Source organism: Vollenhovia emeryi, unplaced genomic scaffold (genome assembly GCF_000949405.1).
Source record: "Vollenhovia emeryi isolate VEMERY1.0 unplaced genomic scaffold, V.emery_V1.0 DF939217.1, whole genome shotgun sequence".
Classification (NCBI taxonomy): domain Eukaryota; kingdom Metazoa; phylum Arthropoda; class Insecta; order Hymenoptera; family Formicidae; genus Vollenhovia; species Vollenhovia emeryi.
In genome coordinates, this window is record NW_011967149.1 from 695,735 (window position 1) to 710,774 (window position 15,040).

At 46.0% G+C, this 15,040-nt stretch overlaps 1 protein-coding gene across 3 annotated transcripts in view; it reads left to right on the top strand.

Moving 5' to 3' along the window:
- Positions 1-15,040, top strand: part of LOC105560911 (tetraspanin-5) — a 136,250-nt gene that overhangs the window by 99,063 nt on the left and 22,147 nt on the right. For all 3 annotated transcript variants that reach the window (XM_012010424.1, XM_012010423.1, XM_012010421.1), the window contains exon 2: positions 11,211-11,331. In XM_012010424.1, coding sequence (XP_011865814.1) covers positions 11,211-11,331 — 121 coding nt within the window. The remainder of the gene's footprint in view (positions 1-11,210; positions 11,332-15,040) is intronic.

Consider the following 15,040-nt stretch of genomic DNA (forward strand, 5'->3'; position numbering starts at 1 on the left):
TAGAGTAGAAATATCAACAATGATAAGTAAACGAATATTGTATCAACAATAGGCTTGTTTTCTATTGCTGCACTGGCAAACTAGTGCAGTAAGCTAGAATAAAAAGAAAATATACTTGTCTTACTGTGCCGCACAAACGCGTTTCCCAAAGACAGTTTAAGGCGACGAAAGCGTCGAAGAGTAAGAATATCCACAATGATAAGACAACGAATATTGTATCAACAATGGGCTTGTTTTCTATTGCTGCACTGGTAGACTAGTGCAGTAAGTTAGAATAAGAAAAAAATACTTATAATATAAAACATATGAAACATATAAAACAAGCTTAATATTCAAATAATAAGGATAACGTCGACAATTAACTGGCACAATATATTTCGTTTAAAACATACAACGTTTCGACCAGTAATACTGGTCCTTATCAAGTATTAAAAATTTTTAACAAGTATTACTTGATAGTACCAGTAATAGTACCAGTAATTGATAAGGACCAGTATTACTGGTCGAAACGTTGTATGTTTTAAACGAAATATATTGTGCCAGTTAATTGTCGACGTTATCCTTATTCTTTGTTCTTTATTTACTGGCGATCCATCTCTTCAAGTTTAAGCTTAATATTGTACCGTCAGAAATAAAAGAGCACATACGTTGCGTTGAACGTGAATCAGATTTAAAGTATCGCCACCGTATTCACACGGAGAAACACATGGAGCTGCCGTAGCTAAAAACTGCGTGTGGTAACTGCATTTTAGTTCAGTAAAATATGAACAGCTAATATTTAGTTGTGATAGCTAAATGTTTTGCTACTGTGCCTATTGTACTGGGTGCGACAGCAAGCCGTTTGCTGTGGCTTAGAAACTTAATGGCAGCAAAATATTTTCAGCAAACCACGATTAGCTACGGTGGTGACAATTTTGTTTTCCAGTGCAGGCTGCTCTTCCCTGAAAATGCGCATTATCGTCAACTGCATTCACGAGTCCCGTTACAACGCCAATATAAACATTGTCGAGCGAGTCGGCTCGAAGCGGAGCGACGATAAAGCAGATGAGAGAAGAGATCCATTTCGCGCTAACTGTTTAATCCGCGGAACGCTGGAGGGAAATTCTCACGTCGGGCGAGCGCCCGTTGGAAAATGGTAATCGGCGAGCGAGCTGGAGCACACTCGGCGTCATAATGACATGGCTAGCTGCCGTGTCCCGCTCCACTCCGCTACCTCCCCCCCGGGCTTTTCGCTTTGTTTTTATCGGAGGAATTGGCACCGAACGAACCGTGCAGACAACTCGGAGGACACTTCAGCCGTCCGTCCGTTCTCATTGCCGCGAGGCGTCTCCAAGTTTGTTCGAGTTTAATTGAGCTTGAAAGTTTCCGACTTGTTGTCCGGATCCACCTTCTCGATACCTCCGTCCTGTGCCACCCCTCGTCTTACCCCATATTACAAATCTCGTCTCGGCGCCATCCTGGAGACTGTGCGAGCAAAAAAAATCGCCCGAGGCTCTCGATTCACGGATGAAACACGCCAGTGTCGAGACGATACTTTTAACATTTTCGACATTTCAGTCGGTACATCCCGATAAACGAGTAAATCTCTCGATCTCGGTGTCGCGTTGTTAAGATTTAACGACTCGCCGCGCGGACGGAGCTAGTCTACAAATTCGCCATGTAGCGAACGTGGGCAATTTAGATTAGCAACTGCGGCTGATCCTGTGGTTTAAATGTCAGGGCCAACGTCAACGATACATTGTCCGCGTCCATTAAATGACGGGGTGTCCGTGGGGAGTGGCGAGCGCGATAAATCAATCGCTCTCGCGGCCAAGTTTGACAGGTGCATTACCCGTTGTTGCACACGTTTTCTTAGGTCCCTCGCGTAGCGCGTCGCGATCCGACACACCATCGGCCATTATCGAATTGCGCGGAAATTGGATCGCGATTGTAAAACATGCCGACCGGCGCGTAACTAATAGCCATTTAGCGTCTTGAGGGAGGAGAGAGGGAGGGGGAGGGTAAAAGGATGATCATTCCCGAACGCGACGAGGGAGATAGCATTAATTAAAACAGCGAGAACGAAAATAAAACGCAGCCGATCGACCGTTGCGAAAACGCTTGAATAATTCAGCACCGAAATGTCACGGGCGGATAAGCTTCGTCGCTTCGCGCGCACTGGAATAAATTAATTCGAGATCAATTAAAGTCGCGCTGAATCGCGACGTGCCGGGTCAGCCGGTTTGTACAATCTTTAATGCGAGCTGTGTTTTTCTCGCGTTCAAGTGCCCGCCGCGACCAGAGAGCCGGCCCATGAATTTTCGGCCAGCCGAACGGCCAATTCTTTTTACTTCTTTTTACCCGGTTCCCATAAAAATGCGTAAAAATTCTGCGCTCTTTTTCTATGAAAAAACAAATGTCCCGTTTTTCAGATTCCTAATTTGATTTTGCGCACGCGGTATCGCGAGCCACGTTTCCCGAAGAAGAATTAAAGTCGCGCTGAATCGCGACGTGCCGGGTCAGCCGGTTTGTACAATCTTTAATGCGAGTTTTTCTCGCGTTCAAGTCCCGCCGCGACCAGAGAGCCGGCCCATGAATTTTCGGCCAGCCGAACGGCCAATTCTTTTTACCCGGTTCCCATAAAAATGCGTAAAAATTCTGCGCTCTCTTTCTATGAAAAAACAAATGTCCCGTTTTTCAGATTCCTAATTTGATTTTGCACACGTGGTATCGCGAGCCACGTTTCCCGTAGAGCGCCGCGACGAGTTTTCCAAACTTGTTACACGCAATTGCAACTATTGAATTCCGCCGGTCCGCCAAGTCAATTGTTCGAACACACTTTCAAATTCAGACAATGGGACCGAGCCCAGCGAGAAACTCATTAAACGAACCCATTTATATAAGCAATTTGAGCGGGCGGGGAAAATGCACTCGCGAGCCCGGAATCAAACCGCGCGGATAAAGCGTGTATAAATATTATTCACCTAGTTGACGATAATTACGCTCTATTCACGGCACGCCGTCGGAATTACCGTAACTACGCGATTGTCATGTAAACTTTGTGATTGCGCACTTTGGCGCGCGTGGAGCAGGCGTGCGCGGACGGCGTTTAATTTACCGCTTGTCTTACAATACACCGCGCATTCCGTATATACGCGCGATTATTATTTCACTCGTCGATGTTTGCCCACAACGACCAGGTGTTGTCGGTCCGGACAACGTCAAAGGCCCCGCAGTCGAGTCTCGCGCCCGCAATTCGCGAATTTCCATATTTTCTTTGCCGCTCGCACCCGCGCTCGCCGGCCGCAGCGTGGCGTTCGTTGTGAAAAAAAAAAACGAGCGAGAAAAAAGGGACATTAAATCCGCCCGCCGCTGCCAAACGCCGGCAAAACGCACTTTACCGTTAATAATACCGCTCTATGCGTGACACGCGCATAGGTGCGTACCGCGGCCTCGTTCGACTCTCGGTCGCGAAAGCAGGTGCGCGCAAATTTATTTATCGCCGCCGCGCATATCGCCATTAAATCGACCGCGAGATATCTCTTTTCGACTGTGCTCCGCACTTTGGAGCGCGACGCCTATCAGCGACCCCACCGATCGGTTTCCCGACATGTCGAGACACGCGGCTTTTCAGCGGCTTTAAAAACTGAACGAACGAACGAACGAATGCTCGCAGGTGTCACCGTCTCAATTATTTGCGCGTTTTTCCCATACCGTGTGTTTTTACTCCCGTAGAGCGTGTCGGCACAGATCGCCGTTACGTTCCTCCGCGCGCGACACGCAATTCCGGCCGAGATAAAAATACTCGATATACAATAAAACAGGAAACGACTCGTTCACTCTGAAAACGGCGCATTTCGACATCGACGAGGGAGCAACGTCATTTAGAATTGCTTTTGACTGTCATTTTATCGAATTCAGCATATCATTAAAAGTATAATATTTGTCCTCTCTTCTCTCTCGCTCTCTCTAATTACTGTGAATTTAATAATTCACGTGGACTCGCCGCGAAAACGTGACGCGAATGCCGGTTTAAATCCGGAATGCAGCGAATATTTAAAATACTCGACGGGAGTACGCGCTCTTTACGAACGGTAAACGTGATCATCAGTTTTAATCGCTATCAGGGTGGCACGTTAAAACGTGTCAGTGCCTGCTGGCCGCATCCCACGTTCCCAATTTTTCGTTGCGAGATGCAATGAAGATATTTATCGATAACGAAGAGATGAACGATGATTGAACGATCAAAACATTTTATCGAAAAGGTATACTCGTACAATATACTTTGTACCGAATATCATTCGAATCAGATATGTGCGTCTAAACTCATCTTTATCTTTATTCCCGTCTGCTTACGGCGCTGTAACTCGCTCTAATGATACAACCAATCGATCGTTGCGCGTTACAACGCATACGAGCGATAATCTCTGAGTAAAACCGCCTTTCCTCCTAGCAATAGACAGAGAAAGTCGTTTGCGCGAGAAAATGACGTGGGTAGAATCTTATTTCTTGCCCGAGAACACCATTAACATTTTTGTTAGAAAAATTAGAAATGGATCGTAAATTTTATTCCAACAAAGAACATACGTTCGTGTTGTAGGAGAAGAGAAAAGACGAAGGAGATTTTGTACAATTTGCACGCCATTTGAAATCCTTTCAAAATTGGCACAACATTGATTTGATCGAAGTCACGCAAATCGAAAAGGTGTACTCGTACGATATAATTTATACCGAATATATCAATCAAATGCGTCCAAACTCATCTTTACACCCACAGAAAAAAATGTCCGGATCCAATGCTATTACACTTCAATGTATCATAAAATAGAATCGATATAGAGCCAGTCATATTTATTATAGAGAGAGAAATATTTTAATCTCAAATGAAAAATTCTAAAATCTAGAATAAAATGTTAGTATGTATCGTCTTTTGTCGAATATCGCGGCGCCAACTTCGTGCGTTGTACGCTGGAGGGAAAATTTATTCTAACATATAAGTTACTTTTGTCTCGATATAGTAAGTCAATCTTTTTTTTAATCCGATAGAGGAGAATATGAATTATTGACTTCATTTTGATATTGTCTTATTTTTATACTGAATAAAGTTGTGAGAAATATAAATGCGTCAAGAATATTTTTTGTCTCGGCAACAGAAACCCTTTCTGAGGGTGTACCTTCATTTCCGGTTGCTTACGACGCTGTAACCTTCCGTTGGCCGAGTATCGAAATATCAATTTGGCCCCTCAGGGTTTTAATTGCAAAGTGGCTAGAGCGCCGTCTGTTAATGTCTGGTATTATTAATCACGTAAAACTTTGGAAAGGGGTAGTCCGATTACACTCACAGCATAACCATCGTGGCCCGTGACATCGAACGACCGTGCCTCGGTCCTCGTTACCGTCAAGACATAACAGAATTACCATCGATTCTCCGTAGTTGCTTTTAATTAATGCGATTAATGAACTCAGGGCTAACCGTCGAGCGCGCACGAGCTAGCCCGGCCGATGTCCGCGTCGCGCCAGACCGGCGGTGTCATCGCGCTAGTTTGATTGTTCAACGGGAAATTGCGAATTCCATATTTATAGCGCGCTGGCCGAGAGAGGGAGAGCTCCGTTCGGCAACTTTTAAATGATGCAGACGGCCATTTCTATTTCGTACAACGGCCAAGTCTCCGCGGCGGAGTTTCCGCCTTCGTCCGCTCCGGCGAGAGATTTTCCTCTTTCCAAAGAGCCGGGCGATCGCACGACTCGCCGAAAACCGACGATGATAACGTATGAAAGTTTCAGCGTTCTCAGCCGATCGCGTGTCGCGCTAGCGTCAACACGAAATGCTTTGCGACAGATCCTTTAAGTGGCATTACGAGCGCCGCGCCGGGACAAGGTGCGCAAAGACGAGCAATTGTTATCCCCGGGCACCCCGAAAACATAGAATAGACTTTAATAACTTTATTCAAGCCTCTCATGTTTACCATCGTTGTTGAAATTACTCGCTCGGCTCAACGAGCCCCCAACCCCGCACCGTCTGTCGCTTCGCTTTGTCTCGACTTTCTCGTCCGACCTTTTATTTGCGTGAATTCAAATTACGTCGAGCGGCTTTCCGCAGTTTCCGCCCAGACGAGGATGCTATTGCCCTTGGAAGATGAGATAAACGCCAGGCCGATAAATTCCACTTTGCCCTCTTCTTTACCCCCTCCCCCCCCTCCCCGCCGCCCTCCTCCCACCACCAGGTTTCGCGACCCCGACACTCACCCTGCTGTCGTTCCACGCCTTCGCCCTTCCATCTTCGCCGGATGATACTACTTGATTATACGATAACAGCGGACCGGCTGTGTTTAACTTTCGGCCCGGCAAGAAAATGAGATTCCCGATTGCCGACGTCGTCGGATTTATGTTACGTGCGCGACGATATCTCGCCGCCCGTGCCTCGCTTTGTCTCACCGTGAATCCGGTTGCCGATAATTACGAGTGTTCCCTTCGTTAGCGGTCCGCGCATTTTTCTGGTCGCACTCGCAGATTTACACTCGGCGACAACGTTCCCCAAGACCGAGCTCTAAATTGAGACACGCGGCGATTAAGAGAAAGTCGTATATATTAGAAACAAACGTGTGGGTGCTTGATGAAAAAAATGATCGACGTTACAGGATTGAGGTGCGCTGCACTTGCTCCAGTGACAGCCGTGAGAAAACGTAAAAGATTAGAGATTGTTACAGGGAGAGAATTTTCTCTTAACATTTATTCTGAAAATCGTGTGATCGTGGGACGCGGAATTTTGAAGAACTTTATGAGAGTTTCTTGAAATTTTACCATACATTTTGCTAGTAAAATGTATAATAACATTTGTAAAAAATTCTCTCATGAAATTCTTCGAAACGCCACGTTGTCCCACGATTGTTACACATAATTTTCAGGATAAAGTTTAAAAGAAAATTCTCTCCGTGTAACAATCTTTAATTTTTTGTATTACTTATATACAGCATTTCTAAAGCACTCACAGATTTCTTGTTGACACGGGGTTGATAAGTATTCTAAGTATATTCGATGAAAACCTTAATGGTAGCTTTTAATACGAGAAAGTAAGAAAGCGCGACAGTCAAATTATTTCAACGTAGACAATGCAATTTAGACAGCTTTAATAAGAAAATATACAAGAAGACAAATCTTGTAGATCTCTACGATATTAACGAGAAAACTGAGTCAACGAAATAACTCCATGAAGAAATAACAATGCCCACGATGTGCGCACGACATGACTAATCGCTTGCACACATCTGTATATATTTATTTCTAATTTAGAAAAAAGCCGCGTCGCACTGTGGTCGTTTGAAAAATTAATATCGTAAAAGCGGGCACTTTTTTTACTGGCGCTATTCGGAGCGGAATACACCGCGCGGATTTCGACCGCGCTCTTGCGAAAACACTCCGCTCCGGATAAAGAGCCGTTGGGAAAATATTAACTCTGCACAATAAACATTTTATTTACCCGTTGCTCGGGCGCATGCGTTCAAAGGAAAAGTTTCATCGCGACTGCATTGCCGATCGTGTTATTTTTTCCGAAACTTGTTTTCCAGTTGCATCGTACGTTACTACCCGTTTCCATCGTTGGAACAGTTATGATAAAGCTATATGTTATCGTTAATCGTCTCGGGGAAAAATATTTGTTAGCATTAATTGTCCGGACGAATCGGTTAACAAATTTTTTTTCCCCCCAATATTTTCGAGCAAAATTTACAAGCGTATGAATTATTGGAGATTATTGCTTTTCCCCTGATTGGCAACTGCCCCATTCTCTCGGCAATGCTTGCAACCAATTTCAATCCTGATCCGTTTTAGGAGCGACAGTATTAAAATTTATAGACTCTTGCTCGACATTACGTCGCAAAACTACCATTTATTCGAGCTATCACGAGCGCGATTCTTGCGAAACATTCGCAAATAATTAATAATTTGAATAAGTAGACACAAAATGTACAGTCAGTCTTTAGCAGGTTGTTGCCGGAAGTCATGCTGTATGTTCGATATTAAAAAAAGATGATTTGTTTACGCGAAGACGCGAGAGATTTTTTTTTTGAGCGGAAAAATACGCGGATAACGGAATAAAACATCGAGTCCGCGAGAAGAGAGTCTATACGTGTGTATCGATTAGTCGTTGAAGGAAAAAAAAAACGTCAAAATTATAAGCGCATCGATAGAATGCGGACACGCGGATACGCGTCTCCTCCCTATCGTTTTGTTTCGCGATATCATCGTGCGATGTTCCCCAAAGACGCCGCAGAATTAATTCGAAATGTAAAATGTTTCAAAACAATGTCAAATCTAGCTGTGTAACTTTAATAATAATTTCTAATTTAACAATTTAATTCGCGGGGCCGCCTGAATTTTCGTGTTTTTTTCACGCACGCATTTTGTATTTTTAATCTCGGTGTAACGAGCGGAAAAAAGAGGACGTGCGTCACTCGTGTCATCGGCGTCACTCGCGTCACCTTCGCACCTCAACGTCACGAGCGTGATCGCGCGAGGGCCGTTCGATCGTGAATTATGCGCCGTTGAGAAATTGTTTGCGGCCATCGGGGTTGACACGCGACGTCCCGGCCCGTGTTCATGACACGTATTCGAAGATGACGCGAAAGGACACAAAATTTGTTATCGCGTCACAGGGAAGGACATTCGCGAAGCCGAGCGGCCGCCGCTTCTCGTTTCTCTCCCTTTCTCCCTCACGACCGTCCCTCACTCTCTTTTGTGCATCGACCGCACAGGATGCGAGAGAGCGAAATACCATCTCGAACGACGATTTTTACGAACGGGTAGTTGTTGGCGCGAATAAAACATCGTGCAATGGACCTCCGCGGTAAAACAGAATAAAAAATTATTCATAAGTCTTCCACCCCCCCCCCCAAAAAAAGAGAGAAATTGTGCTCGCAGAATTGGACTGACAATGAGTGTCGTTTGACACATGGTGTTTTCTTCTTTTTTCTTGTTCATCGATACACATCGATCCATTAATAATTGATGCGTCCGACGAGAATTCCGGCTTTTTATTAATGCCGAGGATGGATTGATGTGTATTTATGAATATAAATAGCATAAATATAACAATAGCGAAAGGAAGACACGTCACACACCGATGTGTAAAACTACGCGTAAGTTAAAGTGCTCATTTAACGCTGGCGATCGTATTCAACGGTAATCTCGCAGCTCTAAAAAATGATTGGTAGCTGCCAATAATAAAAAAAAACGCACACGCACCGCGTTATTTCAGATTATATTTACGCGAGAGCCGCGGTATTTGTGCGCGCGCGCGCGCGTGTGTGTGTACATTTCAACTTCGAGATGATTTACCGCGAATGGATTTCCAACAATTCAAACGCGTTCGACGATTCTTCTCGCCCGCTTCCCCTTTTCAGCTTCCGTCAAATTGGTCACGATGGGGGGAAAAAAGCCCAGAAAAAAAGAGGCCATCCGCGCGTTCGCTCGTAAGATATTATCGCGCGCGGCAGTGGCGTGCGCGGGTCGTTTAACTTTCGAAACCTGCGATACGTAATTTTTTTTTTACGAATATCAGCAATCGCCGCCGGCGATAAGCGCGCGCGCGCGCGAAATTTTTTGTAAAACCGAACGACCGCCCGGGCGCGAAATCGAGTCGGGAGCGAAATATCGATCTCTATCGCGTTCAGAATAGAACAACCTGGTTTGCGGCGATACGTAATTATAGCGCGTATATCATTAGACACGCAGGCTGATTTTACGTGATAATCTAATAACAATTTGCGGAACACGGTACCCGCCTTTTAATTCACCGCGTTACGAGGCCGTGACCCATTTATCCCGCCTCGCGCGCGCGTAGCGCACGTGAAAATTATCGAACGTAAAGCAAACGCAGAATAGTTATGTATATGCTGTCGTAAACTGAGCCCCGTCCCCCGCCCCTCCCTTCCTCGAGGGGGGATTAGGACACGATTACCCCACGAAATGCATACGCGTTATCAGGCGCAGCCTCAGGTGTTGCAGCTACTTCGAGTTAAGTCGGTCTTGTCACGCGAACACGCTCTCTACGTGTGTCATCGGTAATTGCGTGGATTTAATGTCAGTAAATGCACGGCGCCGAATATCAATCTCGCCGCAAATGCGGTTGCGACGTCGGCCAGGCTAATATTAAAGCTGCATTGTGATTAACGCGCCTGCTGATAGACGGTGTCGAATCGTTTTGTATTCTCGCGCGCGAGTTAACGAGTCGTTTCTCACCCAATCTAAATCATTCACGAGAACGAGCGGGAACTTAGATGTAAATCGTTAAAGTTTGAATTATTAAATGCGAACGGAAAAAAAAGCACCTCGCGAGCGATTGGGAATTCGATCGTAAAGACGAGACTCAGACATTCGATCGGCGCATCAGCGACGGCGGGAATTCGATCGATCACTCGGCGGACGTTCGGGATGGCGTCACACGCTCGGTCTATCGAAAAATCACGACCTCAAAGCTTCGCGGCCGGTCTTAAAAACGCGAGCGGAAAGAATCGTCGACAAAACGTCGGAGGAGTGCCCGGTAAACGTTTGTCGTTTGCGAACTATTTGAGACGTAACTACGCGTACACGAGCGAAAGAGCCTCCACGAGACCGTTAACGGTCGAGAGCCGTTAGACCCCAGCTCTCGTTCGGCTTTCCCTCTTCTTTCGCTCTTTCCCCCCCGGTGCTTTTCTCATTATCCGCGGGTAATCGTATCCGCGGTGCAATCGCACGCGACCGGATCCGTATAATCGAGAGCAAGGCTCGCGAGTTTCGCCGAGTGGGCTGTTTCGCCCCAGAAGTCTACACAAATTGTGTGCGAACATGCGCGTTAACTCTCTGCGCTCGCAAGCAATCACGTCGAGCTAATGATTAAAAGCGCTTTATCGAACGATCCTCTTTTCCTCGCCTCTTTCCGTGCGACCAAAGTGTTAGAGGCAACGAGTCTTGATTGATAAAAATAATGCGTAATTCCTTTCCACGTGATGTAACGCTTTCAGCTTTATCCGGTAAACACGCGACGAATCGCACTTGCGCCAATCCAATGCGTTTACTTACTATACTGAAATTTATATCTCTCACGTCGGGGTAATCGAAAAACTCCGCTCGCAAATACGGCAGACGGCGCGAAAACAGTTCGAGGGGAAGTTTCCGGTTAGCTGAAACTTACCGCCGATATTCGTCTTCACTTAAGCCAATCTCTAACTCTCATCCCCTTTCTCTCTATGTCGCAGTGGCTCGGTCTGGGCATCATGGCAGTGGGCGTCTGGGCATGGACCGAAAAGGACACCTTCAACAACCTGTCCCGCCTCACGAACGTCGCACTCGATCCAGCATTTATCCTCATTCTAGTCGGTGAGTAACCGGTCTTTTTTCTCTCGTCCTTCCTTGCCTCCTCCCCTCCGCTCGCTACGCGACTCTCGGAGAGTCGCACGGAGAGTTATAACGGCTCTCTTTGAGTGGTAGCGAGTTAAGCTTCAATTTTAGGAATTTCCACAAGAATGTTCTTAGGAAATCCTCTAATTATAAATACAATACAAACAATGCTTTACTCCACTGGAGAGCGACGGTAGTTATCATTTATTTTTATTTCTATGACCGGCTTAGAAATGCTGAGCATTTGGAGGAATTACATCGGGGCTATTGATTACGAGTAAATAAACGAGAAAGATTGGAAGAACACGCTTGTTAACTTCCAAAAATCTTTCTTTTAAATCTTCAAATATAAATTTGGAGTGAAATGGAAACGAGAACGCGACTTAGGTCCGGGCAACCTAAAGGTAGCCTAATAATTTAATGAATTTGCATATTAAATTTAAATTATTAGGCTACCTTCAGCTTGCCCGGACCTAAGCGGCGTTCCCGTTTCAATTTGACTCCAAATTTATATTTGTAGATTTAAAAGAAAGAATTTAATTTAAATTCAAATTTAATATGTGAATTCATTAAATTATTCGGCTACCTTCGGCTTGCCCGGACCTAAGTGGCGTTCTTATTTCTACGATTTATATCTTAAAGGTCCTGACTTAACTTGTTTATATTCGGAATATTTTAAGTATTTGAACGCATAATAGAGATATGTTTATAATGTCCAATTTTCCGATGTAGAAAAATGTGAAACGATATTAGAAGCGCGATGATTTTCATGGCAAAGAATGAGAATGAAGCGTAATAAAGGAGGGGAACTACTACCATAATGCGCCGGCTGATCATGGTAAGAATCGCAGCTTTCCGACATTCGGTGGGTTTCTCCCGGCAGTGGAGACGACGATCGCAATTTTTCCTCAGGACTGCCTGCGAAGGGGCTATCGTTCCCGTCGGCGGAAACATTTCGCACGGCCATAACTTGATTTCTGTATTAACGCCGCTCGGGTGGTCTCGTAATGGTTGCCCGAGGACGACATTCGTTCTAATTCGTCCGCGATATTTCGCGCACTTCCTTGACGCGGAAATCGCGTAATGCGCCGTCCGACAATAGCGCGGATTTGTAATTTGGATAAGACCCAGAGCGCCCTGTAGTTTACCTCGCCGAGAAGTGAAGCACGGCGCGAGCCGGAAATTAAGGTGTCTACAGAGTCGTGAATTTTCCGAATAGTTTAAGTTTTCCGAGAGAAACAAATTTGTTACAAACCGCATACTTTTTAACTTTTCCTCTCTCTCTCTCTCTCTCTCTCTTTGCTGTTCAAGCACGGCAAAAAGAATCCGCCGTCTAAGTTAACGTCGCGAATTCCGGGAAACATCCTGTAGATGCCTTTCGGAAATGACGGATTTAAGGGAGCGACGTAGCATTGAGTAGAAACAGACTATTTACCATTTTCACTTCTTATAATCATTCAACCGAGCAGACAGAGATATAGCCATCGCGGTGCTTTGAGGTTCAGCCGCTGTCTGAAGTTGAAATTCAATATCTCATCGTCTTATATTATTCCTGCAACGCGCTCCGCCCTTCGCTTTTCAGTGAATAACCTCCGTACAACTGCGCATTGGAGATTTGAAAAATTCTCATCTCGCTAGTCTGATTTACGGAACGCTTCTTTACTAATGCGTTAGAGGGCTAATAGCAGAAAATTAATGCGGCGTAAGTAACGAGAAATTTATTCGCTGTAATGTAATTATTTTTCAAAGGAGGGCGACAAGAGAGACGGCATCCTATCATTACCAAGAAAAAACTAGCAATTATTTGTTTTAACGTTCTATGACGCGCTTATTATGACGCCGTAATAGCCTTTTATGTTCGCGGGTGGTGGTAATTTTATTCGTTCACAACTGACAATTAACAATTACATACAAATTTTTTTTTCCTTCCACGAGCGGATATAGTTTCGTTTACCAAGTAAACATTTATCAAAGCGTTTCGCGGAGCGTGTTTGCAACATAATAACCCCATTTCAATTAACACAACGCTCATTGAACGGAATGCGAATGAGGGAGAGGAGGGGGGGGGGGAGAGAAATAATCGGTAGTTTCCCGGGTGAATCGCTCTCTCGTAAACCATCGAGTAAATTAGGTGGAATGATGGAATGAAAAATAATGTAGCCGGAGCCGTATAATCGTGATGTATAGATGATACCACGTGCGTCCTCGCCGAATACGCGGTCTTATGAATCGGCGTCCCAAAGGTAACGACACAATTCCCTCGCCACGAGGGTGGAAGATAAGCTACATGCACGCGACATTACCGGCCATTAAAGGGTGCGTTTTGCTGGCGCGCGAGAGGAAGGGCTTTTTGTCGGTCGCGATCCTGACATCCTATTTTCACATGATGCCTCGCGGTCATTAGTGTGCACAAGGTGCGTCTCCCAGTATTGGTGAATACCAGAGACCCTGTAATCAGAGACTGGCCATAAGAGTACGTCAAATTCCCGCGAGTGAGAGAGAAACATAGGCCGTCTCACGCTTCCACGATCGTAGAATCGTAGAGTTTGACGAACTCTTATGGCCAGCCTTTGATTACAGGGTCTCTAGTGAATACAGGGATTACCCGTGAAAAGTCCGAGTCGAGTTTCACGATGACGCCTGGAGAGCAGGATTGTTTTAAACGCCGAGACACATAAGCAACCGTCAGAATCGGATTTTCGTCGAGAAAAACATCCAATATACAATTCTCGTCGAAGAACCATAGATATTACTGAAGCGCGGAAACTTGCAGGGATTCCGGAGGGCCGGCGGAACACTAATTAAAATGGATACGGCGGGTACGGAAGGGTTAAGGGCGCGCTGACAGAAAGCGCGTTCGCCGCGTCCCCCTCGATACGTTTCCATTAACCATCACAGACTCTCTCTCCGTTTCGCGACACGAATGTAATATTCCGTCGGCTAATACACGTGCTCTACCGGCAAATAGACGCAGATTGCGCGCTGCGGTCCTTCCGTTCTCTCCCTCTCCTCCCCCCCCCCTATCTCTCTCTCTCTCTCTCTCTCTCTTCCTCTAACAGGGTGCCAAAGTTTTAATTGGATACGAGCTGGCAGCGAGGCGACGGACATAAAATTAGGACGAGGTCCGATTTATTTCGCCGGTCCTCCGAGTTGCAGACGTCACGTTTTCGGACAAGGAGGATGACATTCCGAGACTCCGCTGCTGCGGGACGTGACGCCGTGAACCGGATTACGCGCCGGGCGTGTACACGTGGATTCCGGGGGATTCCGCGCCCCGGAAAGCCGCTCGCGCGCTTTCGAAGCGGTCGCCCGCGCGCGGTTTCGCCGAGCCCTAACGGCGAGAATGCTTCCGGGAATGCCCGGCAACCGAATTCAAACCGGTGCGATGGCTGGCCTGTGGTACGGCGACGTTCTCTTGCGGGACGTCGCGCGGCCCAAATCGAATTTGCACGTGATCCGGCGCGCCGGAAGAACAACGGACGGGGCGACCGCTCGAGTACGAAAGTGGGCGACGATTTGCAGGGTCTCATCCATTTGTTTGCCCCGTGTCCGTGGAAGCGATTCCCTCCAAGTTCGAAGTGGACGGCGATAAGAGGCCGGCTCGTTCCATCGTCGCTAGTAGTAATTTACTTCAATTGTTCATTTGACAGTAATGACAAGATTTTTATTTGAAATTATACTATATTCT